We start from the raw sequence: 10,295 nt of genomic DNA on the forward strand, positions 1-10,295 counted from the left end.
AGATCAAGCCAGAGAAGAGCTGAGTTCAATGACCAGAAAAAGGACCAGCAACTCCACCTCAATCACCAGCAGGGCCAGCCACATGGCTGCATGTGGTGTGATTTTCAGATCCCCCAATGATGTTCCCCTACAGCCTGACTAATCCTGAAGGTTCCTTCGTTGCCCCCCCCCCCCCTTTTAAGATGTTGATGGACTTTTGTTTGTTTATTTATTTATTTTTATGTGGTGCTGAGAACTGAACCCAGTGCCTCACATGCTAGGCAAGTGCTCTACCACTGAGACACAACCCCAGCCTCCTTCATTGCTTTTTGACTGTCATTGGTTACCAAGTCTTTGTTACAGTAGTGGGGGAAGGGGCCATAGAGAGGCACCAGATCAGGTGCTTGCCTTGAACATAAAGGCTTGAATGTAAAGAACACTTCTGTGCTTCTTAACCACCCAATTACCCCAGGGGTAATTGTAATCAGGAATGGCTCATTTGGGAGTATGGGTGGAAGAATGGCCAGAGGAACAAGGTGGGAAGTAGTCATACGCGCTGGGAAAGTTAAGTGAGCTATGAAGAACAGAGAGGCCACTGGATATGGTGACCTTTGAGAAAGCAAGTTAGAGTAACTCTTTGGACTATCAACACTAGAGAAGGGCATGGTCCATGTGGACAACCTGGTGGATGCAGGGGAGCTGTTTTGATGGGTCTGCGAGAGGGTGGACATTATGATGGAAAGGAGCCAGAATGATTACAACTCTGAAGATGTCTGGTGCTAAGGCATAGTAGGATCTAGGCATCTCAGCTGGAGGAGTTGATCATGGATGTTTGTGAGGACACAGTTGGAATATAGTGAATGGTTGCATGGAGGATCCAACCAGTTCAGTCCCTGCCATTTGCTGCCCCATGATAGATGGTAGGCATGAACTGAGGGATTTAAGCAGGACCAGGGATTATGGGGTTCAAACAGTATAAAGTCTGAGATTCCAGTGATTCTAGCACACTCACTGTGTGAGCAGATGGTGACCACCTGGGCATGGAAGGTGAGGGAGGCCCAATGGAGCTGATGGGCTGCGGGCGCAGGGCCAGAGCCTGGCTGGGGCCACAGGGCCAGAGTTGCAGGTTGTAGGGACTGTGCTCCAGTAGGAATCTGAGTACTCAGTTGGGCTGATCTGCAGGTTGAGGTTCTGAGGTGGCAGTAGGGTGCTTAGGGGTTAGGGGGCCAGTGAGGGAGGTGGATGGGTCCTCAGGAATTTATGGTTTTCTCCAGTGAGTCTTGAGTTCCAGGCCCAGGCATTGTAGAGTCTGGATGACCCAGAAAAAGTGGTGACAGCAGGTGTGTGGAGAGGGTCATGTGGTCCGTCTGGCCTGGGCCTCCCAGAACTGGGGCCGTTGAGGCAGTGGTGATTTATAGGACTGAGATAGCATAGGGAATAAGGCTGCCTTCCTTCTTTTTTTTTTTTTTTTTTTTTGGATACTGGGAATCGAACCCAGGGGCACTTTACCACTGAGCCCCATCCCCAGCCCTTTTTATATTTTGTTTTGAGATAGTATCTCACCACATTGCTTAGGGTCTCAAGTTGCTGAAGCTGGCTTTGAACTTGTAATCCTCCTGCCTCAGCCTTCTGAGCTGCTGAGATTATAGGTGTGTGGCCACTGTGCCTGGCTTTAAGGCTGCCTTCCTTTCTCATGTTCAGCCCCTTCAAGCTGCTCACATGTTGAATAGAGGAGCTTCCCTATTTTATAAGTGAAGAGACTGAGGCACATGGAGGGGAAAAGCCCAGCAACCACACATCTTCTGAGGGCAGAGCTGGGATTCAGTTGGCAAGTGCTTTGCTGAAAGTGACCTCACTAACACAATCGTTATTTTTACTAAAATTCACCTCTGTATTTTGATTCCTTGATTAAAATTAAGAAAAGATTTGATGTCCATTAAGAGAAAAAGGATATTTCAGCCCACATTTTTTTTTATCTGTGGAAACTTATAATAAAGTTGGTATGACTCTACCCAGAAAAGTCAAAGCATAGTAGAGCTTTGGAGTGCTTTTGAATTTGAGTGTATGTGAATATCATTCACTCTCCAAAACTGCACAATGCATGAGAAACTGAAAAAGCTCTGTTCTAGTGCCATCAGGACAGGCTCACCTGAGGGCTCTGTGTGTTCCCTGAACTGTAGAATCCTTCTTGTCCGAGGCCAGGACTTCCTTTAAAACACCATGTTCTCAGTCATTTTGCCAAAACTATACATTCACTTATTTATCCACAATCTTTACTTAAATCAGTGGTTTAAACCCCGTTGGCAGTGTCAAAACCAAGTACAACAAATATTTATTAAGCATGTAGGAAATACCTCATAAATAACCTCCTTTATACTTGCATACCAGGCACCCTCTCAATCATGCCAGATGTGTTTTAAAACATTGGCATTTCCATGTGAGGGTTTTCTTAGAACTTAGTGGTGCCCTTATAAAACACCAGTTTGCAGATACTGTAGCCATGAGATGTTCCCTCCTTTCCCAGACACCTTCTGTGTCAGCGAGACACAATCTTGATGTGGACTCCATTTTTGGGGCCCAAGGCAGATTTTGATTCTAGCTGCAGTGGAACCTAAAATAGAGGAAATGAAAATATTTATCAGAGTTAACTGTAAGCAGGAAAACTTCTTGGAACTGGGCCAGAAGCAGGGTCTGTGAGATTTCCTTGAGATTAACAAATCTGTCTCTTGTGGCCTGGCGTGGGCCCCAGCAGCACACCACTAATGAAATTTTTAAAACATCCCCTTTTTCTGGTGAATAAAATGCCACAAATGAGGAGCGTATCAGGCCCTGCACTTATCCATCCAAGAAATCTGGTTAGGGTGTAGTAATATCTTACTTTTCAAATGAAGAAACAGTTTCAGGATGCCAATCAACATATCTACGGTCACATGACTAGAACATGGAGAGTAAAGTCTTCCACTATTCTTGCCATCCCTGCGGTCCCCTCACATCTCATTGCTCTCTTTGGGGATAGTGGCTTCAGGCTGTTCTCTGCTCACCCATGCTGTGGTCCCTGATGTTCGTAAAACTTTGCCATGTCTAACTTCAAAGGCAGAGGCCATGATGGATTGGGGTTTTGAAACCCGAAGAACTACTAAAGAAGCCAATTTACACACTCCTGGAGTGTGTGTAAAATGAGGATTCAGTGGCTGATGTGAACCTCAGAGCAAAGAAGGATCCACTAGGTTTCAGTGCTGAGGCCCCAGCTAGGCCTATTTGGATGCCTTTGAGGATTGTGTCAGGCTGGAGAAAGGGTATATGCCAAGAAACAAGATGGTCTGCACCTGAGCAGTGAGCACCCAAAATATGGTCATGCAAGGGACTGAGGTTTTGATTTGATTCGAGTAATTAGATCGTAAATAGCCATATGTGGCTAGAGGCACAGCATGGGTCTAGATGAACTTGAAACAGGAGTTCCAAAAATGGAGAAGTGGGTTGAGGCTGGAAAAATCAGAGAGGGCTTCTGATTTTGGAGGAACTGGGTGGGGCTGTGAAGGTGAAGCCATGGGAGTGGGATTTCTTAGAGGAGGTAGGAGGGATGATGTTCAAGGTGGGGCAGTAGTCCGAGGGCAAAACCCTCTTGGGGTAGAACGTTGGGTGGGAAGTTTCAAGGTGGGCTCAGGCTCATCTTTAATTCAGAGTGAGTTAGAATGGGTTCAGAATGGATCCAGCAGGCCCTGGGGTCTCATGGCTGGTTTTTGTTCTCTTTTTAGTATTTATTTATTTTTAGTTGTTGATGGACCTTTATTTTTTTAATTTATTTATATGTAGTGCTGAGAATCGAACCCAATGCCTCACACATGCCAGGCAAGTGCTTTACCACTGAGTCACAACCCCAGCCCTCATGGCTGGTTCTTGAGCTGAGGGATGTATTTTTGGACATTGATCTGGATATTTGTGTCTGAAAAGCCCCAAAAAGGAAGTAGTTGACCCTAGAATACTGAGACCATCAGATGCCCTGTCCTTCCTCTCAGTTTGACCCCTCACTTGTTCCACCCTTACCATCAGCCCTTGGTGGATATTTTCATTGCAGGGCCTCAGTCTTTGTGTACCCCAGCCAAATCCATCTTCCTCCACACCCGCCTAGCCCAGTTTGTGTGTCAGAGGCACTGCCAGTCTCCAGATCTGGAAACATTATTGTCTGTCACTGTGTCCTTATCAGTCCCCTTACACTGCCTGTTCAAGTCTGCAGCTGTGCAGAAGGGTTTCCTGGTGGCAGGACCACGCGTGCTGAGAGTCAGTCTGCTATGCAGGGAGGTAGCTTGATGTCATGCTGGAGCACTTGGGAGTGTAAAGGTTCTAGGTTTGAACCCACCTTCTTTTTGGCCAGTCACACATTTGTCATTAGAATTTGTTGAATGAATGAGTGAACAGTGCCATGGCCTGACACGCAGCTGGGTACTGGGTACTGGGCACAGTACCATTGACCCTGCCCTTACTGAGTCTGCAGTCCAATTGTGTGACCTCAGGAAAGTCACTTAACCTCTTTGAACTTGGTTCCTCATTTAAAGAATGGGAATAATAAAACCTACCACAAAAGGTGGTGATTTAAGCTTCCTGGCCTACCTCTGGGCCTAGAGTATGGGTGAGAGGGAGGCAGGGATGGGAAGGTAGGGGCAGGCGTGAGAAGGTCCCAGATGGGTAAGGGCAGTGTCTGTGAGCCTCACTGGAACTTCAGGAGTGAAGGTATATGTTGCTGGGGAATGTGTGTCACCACGTGTGACAGGGACTGAGCTGAGGCAATGGGGGACAGGAGAGTGACCATCTGTACAGTGGGGAGGGGAACATCCTCCAAGGAACTGAAGCCCTTCTGCTTCCCATCCATGCAGAGAAGACTATAATGCGTTGGGGGAGCCAGAGAAGGTGCAGGACAAGCCACGCACCCCAAACCCTTCAAAGGTGGAACATTTCACAGCCACGCACACATCATCTGGCTTCTCTGCTGAGGAGGGAAGAGCTGTAGCGACAGGAGGCCCAGCCCGAGTGTACAGAGCAGTGATCTCAAGGGCTCACACATCACGGGGCCCCTACAGGCAGGTTTTTGTCCAAGCCCAAGTATTAACTCACAAGATTCTCACTTGGAGAGGTGGAGGGTATTTTTCTCATCACCCCCTTTTACAGATCAAGAAACTGAGGCCCAGGGAGGTTAAGGAGCCAGCACCAGCCCTCACACACAGCCTGAGGCTGCCCTGGCTGACTAGCTGTGGTGCAGAGAACTGGAGTGACACCCTCTCCCCAGAACAGTGGGCCCTCACCTGAGTCTCAGGGCAGGCTTCGAAGCAGAATTTGCTCAGGACATGGAACAGTGTCAGCTTGACCTCCAGCAGCCCCAGCCGGATCCCAAGGCAGCTCCGGGGGCCGGCCCCGAAAGGCAGGTATGTGAAGGGCTGCCGCTGCCTCTGGGCCTCTGCTGTGAACCTGAAAGTCAGTATGAAGGTCAGTGTTGGCCCGAATACCTGCTCCCTTCCATCTGAAGTCCCTCCTTCTGGCTGAGCAGCCCTTCATCTGAGCCCCCGTTACCCCAAGTAGGCATAACCCCTGCATGGTTTCCTGCAGGACTCTCCCTAAGGCTCTGGGAACTAAATGAATCCAAGTGGTAAATCGCAGTCCTGACCTGGAGCCAGAGGATGACGAGGCATCACCCATCTCCTTCCTCAGTTAAGTCCCTGGACACCAGCTACTGTGCTCCCTACAGACCTCCCAGGGCCTATCCTGCTGTCTCAGTTGCCTCCCCTACCACACTGGCTTTGCTGATCTGACCACCTGAAATTTGAATCACTGGGACTTATGATATTTGGACACCAGAGGTCCTTCCTTGGAATTGCTGAATCTGCTACCAAATTGTAGCATTTGCCAGGTGTGTTGCGCCAGTGGAGCTATGGGACCATCACGTTTTGTAACAGCCAACTTGCTTCTTACTACCTCTTACTTGGGTGCTGTTGGTATTTCTTGATCTTTAACTGTGTTTCTAGGACCTGCTAAGCAGTGGGATATAATTTTTCTAGATCCCACTGCCCAGGGTTTCCTAGTGACCCTGTTGTACAGTTGGGCTAGGTCCAGATGGTGCCATTAAAGGTGAAGACACAATGGCTGTCTGGCCAGCTCTGCTCCTGCAGATGGCAAAGGGAGGGCTAGCGATTGATTCTGACTTGTGGCAGGGTGTGGAGGCCTGCTTGGGCATTTTAAATCACAGAATCTAGAAATGAAATTAGATAATGGACCAAATCCATGTCAGGAAAAGGAGGAGGATCCAGGTCTCATGAATGTAGATGGCAGGGAAGTTTAGCTGACACTATAGGATTGTGTTGAAACGACTGTTTCCCTCCAGTGCACACTCAAATACCACCCCACACCCTGCGTCCTGCTTGAACAAATAGAAGAGATTGTTCTTTACGTGCATCGCTGCTGAATGTCAAATCTCTGGATTCAACTTGGGGCATTTTAAAATGTTACAAATGATGTCTGAATTGTCATGACCTTTGACTTTTGGAGGGACAACTGCCTGCACTTTTCTCTGTCACCTCCGCTGAGGAGTCTCAATCCCACAAACATGGCTCAGGGCCCATTTAACAGGGTAGTGCTCACCTTTTAGGGTCAAAAGTCTCAGGGTCCGGCCAGTGCTCGGGGTCATGGTGCAGGGCACCCACCGCTGTCTCCAGCACGGTGCCTGCGGGGATGCGCTGCCCCAGCACCTTGCAGTCCTGCGCTGCCTCCCGCGTGAACCTGCAGAGATAGGCAAGAGAGCTTGCAGGTGGGTGGGCTGCAGCAGACGGTGTAGCCAATGTGGGGTGTGGAATGAGGCAGGGGAAGGAGGCCCAGCCCCCATCCCGTGAGCCCTCTACTGCCCAGGAGCCTCTAGTCTCCAGGCTCCTCAGGTGTGCCTGGCCTTTTCTGCAAAAGCCCGCAGCCACCCCTCTGTCTATCCATCAAGGAAGCAGTGGAGCGCCCTCTGTGTGCTTGGGGTTGGGGGTGCAAAGATGCCTTCCAAGGGCTTGTTCCTGGCAGAGGCGTGCAGGGTAGTTTTTCAGTTCCTCCCCTTCTTGTCTTCTCCCTCAGCTTCTTCAGACTGTCCTCGCTCACCCCCTTGCTTTGTCCCCTCCGTTTCACTGCCTAGCCCACTGTCCAGCTTCTGTCTCCTCCCCCCGCCAGCAGACGGTCCTCATGCAGAGATTGCCAAAGACCATTTGGTGGGTACTCTTCGGCTTCCTCTTCCTCGGCCTCCTGGGCCACTCTTTCCTTGCACCTTTCTTTGTTTTGGTTTTTCTTTGGAAATAATTTTGAACTCACAGAACAGTTGAAAAATAAGCTGCTTCCTTTTCCTCCTCTTCCTCCCCTTCTCCTTCTCATTCTCCTCCTCCTCTTCTTCCTCCTCCTCCTCCTCCTCCTCCTCTTCCTTGTCTTCCTCTCTCCATCTACTACTTGATTTTTAATGACATCACTTGCTTTGGTTTTCCTCCTGCGTGACAGGAGTTCCTTCCCCTCCTCTCTTTAGTAGGTTCCTCTGATTCTTCAACCTCTTATACCTGGTGTCTCCTATGATGTCACCCACACTCATGACTTCCGCTACATCCTGAGGCCCCTTCCCCAGCCCCAAACCAAACTGCAGGTTCCTATTTCCAGCTGCAGATTAGACCTCTCTCCTGGGCTGTTCCACAGGCTCCTCAAAGTTAAGGTGAGCAGAACCGCTGCAACAGTCGCCCACCTCCCCTCCTGGCTCTCCTCCAGCGGTTCTGGACTCTGCCCTTTCTGCACATTTGCCGTGAGGCTTACTTAGTGGATGATCTCATTTTACTGCCTCCTCCTCCTTGATTGAGAGCTTGGTCTTTTTTCTTCCAATCCAGTTTTCTGGCAGCAACCAGAGTGGCTTGTCAATCTTGTTAGGAGAGAGCCCTGGAGCTGGGCAGGGGTCCCAGGTGTCTGAGGCTGTGTGGCCCCAGAGTGGAGACTGGAGTCAAAGTTAGTGGCCAGTGAAGCTTGTAGCTGAATGTCAAGTTCAGTGGGTGTAATGGAGCCATGAATAGGAGAAGAAAGCAGGAGATCAGAACCCAGGAAAACTGGGAACAGTTTGGGGTGCAGTGAGAGCCTTTTGGGGAGCATTTGGGATTAAGGCCTGAAGTAGGTTGGGGCACTAGGGCCACCTCAGGCTACATTGAGGGCTGAGCTGAGGGTCTATGGACAGCTCCTGGGGCTAGTGAGACCATACCCCAAGGTGACCCCGGGCCTCCTCCATGAGCCTGCCTGTGAAGGCCCTTTTTGGGTCCTGAAGAGTTCTAGTAGGTTGAGTTCTAGTGTCCTTATCTCACCTCGGTTTCTTACACCGAGCTCCCGTTACCCAAGAACACAGGAGCAGCTGCACAACCCAGCACAGCGCTCATGGAAGCTTTGCCTTGCTCGACATGGACAGAGATGCACCTGAGAATGGAGCCTCCAGTTTCGGAGCAGCATAACTTTACTCTTGGGGCTGAGCATGGCCGCCCCTTGGGTCAAAGTGTCTTTCTGCCTCTTCCAGAAAATTCTTGCCCAGGAAGATAAGCCACTATACCAAGAAATAACTCCACTGTTTGCTTTAGAAAGTAAAGCAAACTAATTTATCTGGGCAAACAGCTTTCCTATCAGAACAATAGATTGCTCACTTGAGATAAAACAGAGGAGTGTCAACTATCAAGCCTCCCTTTAATACCCTCGCCTCCCTATAGCTACCAGCCCCTAAACAGTTGTGTCCTAGACTCAGCCCCATTTCAATCATTTTCACCTTAAACCTCTGGAGCCTGACTTTAAACCCTATATAATGCCCTCATTCTGAGGTCCTGTTAAATGAATATGCTATTACACTTTAGATCTAGAATTTCCCAGAAACAAAAGTTGAGATGGAAAGCCAAAGAACCTCTCATTTCCTCAGTTTGGATTACAAAAATGTAGAATTCTAGATTTTTGGTTTAGCACAAGCTTCTAAGAGTTCTGGCCATACTTTGTTTGGAATTTTAAAAGATGGGACAAAACCTTCAGGACAAGGGCGGAGTCACAGCCACTAGCTTCTCTGTATCACATTGCCCTTTCCCACCTGCCCACCCTCTTCCCAGCTACTTCTGGGAATATGGTGTTAGAAGTTTCTTTCTGAGTTCAACATCAGCCCGCTTACTAGGCAGGAGGATTCCAAGTTCTAGTCCAGTCTCAGTAGCTTACAGAGACCTTGGGATTATAGGTGTGCATCACTGTGCCCTTACTAGGCATGGACCACAGTAAGGAAACAAAGCCCACTTCCTCACCTTCGATGTTTCCTAACAGGAGGGCTGGTGGGGGTGCCAGTCACGGCCCATGTCAAGGCTTGGTTTCCAACACACTTTCCCTTGTAGAGGAGGCCTGTTTCCCCAACCTGACTGGAATCTCAGGGATGCACATCCCTCCCCACTGCCAGCCTACCCCTGCTCATTTCTGTACCACCCCGACTCCCCCCACCAAGTGCCCAGAATCAGTGGGAAATCTCCTGCATATTAATCCCTAAAACAGAACATGAGGGTGTCTGACTATAACAGCCTCAAAGCTGATGAGTCAGCTGCTATGGTAATTCTGGAATATTCTAATGCCAGAACTGACCCTGGTGAGGTTGGATTTACTCATTTATTTATTTATTTATTTATTATTTTATTGTAAAATATAAATAGCATAAAACCTACTATTTGGACCATTTTTAAGTGCACAGTTCTGTGGCATTAAGTCCATGCCTATTGAACCACCATTACTGCCAGGTCTTTTCATAGTCCCCAAGGGAGACTGTCCCCATTAACTACTGACCTCCTTCCCCTCCCCCAGTCCCTGGAACCCACCTTTGTGCTTTCTGTCTCTGTGAGTTAGATTGCTCTATAAGTCCTGTGAGGTTTACCTAAAGGAAATTGGGGTTCTCCATTGTCTGCCTCTCTGCAGATAACTGCTTCTGCTAGAGAGGAGGAGGTCTGGTCAGGTTGTCATGCTTGATGGCAATGGCATAATGCCATTTGTTTTATTTTTAGGGTAGAGTATAGAAGTTTGCGTACGAATCTAACATTTCTGGAAGAATGCCTCAACTTGTACTAGTGTCTTCTCAAGGGACTTGGACTCGGGCAAAGAAGGATTCCTTTGGATCCTTCTTTATTTTTTTTAAAGTATAAGCAAGTTATTTTGGTAATATAATCACTTCAAAAATTAAAAATAATTCTATGCTGGCTTTTACTTCAAATCTGCCCCCCTCACCCGCCCAGCCCTTTTTATTTTTTGAGAGAGGGTCTCTGTGAGTTACC

The 10,295-nt window shown here is 48.6% G+C and overlaps 1 protein-coding gene across 1 annotated transcript in view; it reads right to left on the minus strand.

Annotated features, from left to right (window-relative positions):
• Positions 1–2,230: 2,230 nt before the first annotated feature.
• Tbxas1 (thromboxane A synthase 1) overlaps positions 2,231–10,295 on the minus strand; it is a 154,564-nt gene continuing 146,499 nt past the window's right edge. The window contains exons 11-13 of the mRNA XM_015493771.2: positions 6,607–6,744; positions 5,277–5,439; positions 2,231–2,590 (exon numbers count right to left, since the gene is read on the minus strand). Coding sequence (XP_015349257.1) covers positions 2,516–2,590; positions 5,277–5,439; positions 6,607–6,744 — 376 coding nt within the window. The 3' untranslated portion in view covers positions 2,231–2,515. The remainder of the gene's footprint in view (positions 2,591–5,276; positions 5,440–6,606; positions 6,745–10,295) is intronic.

The sequence above is a fragment of the Marmota marmota genome, unplaced genomic scaffold (genome assembly GCF_001458135.2).
Source record: "Marmota marmota marmota unplaced genomic scaffold, marMar, whole genome shotgun sequence".
Classification (NCBI taxonomy): domain Eukaryota; kingdom Metazoa; phylum Chordata; class Mammalia; order Rodentia; family Sciuridae; genus Marmota; species Marmota marmota.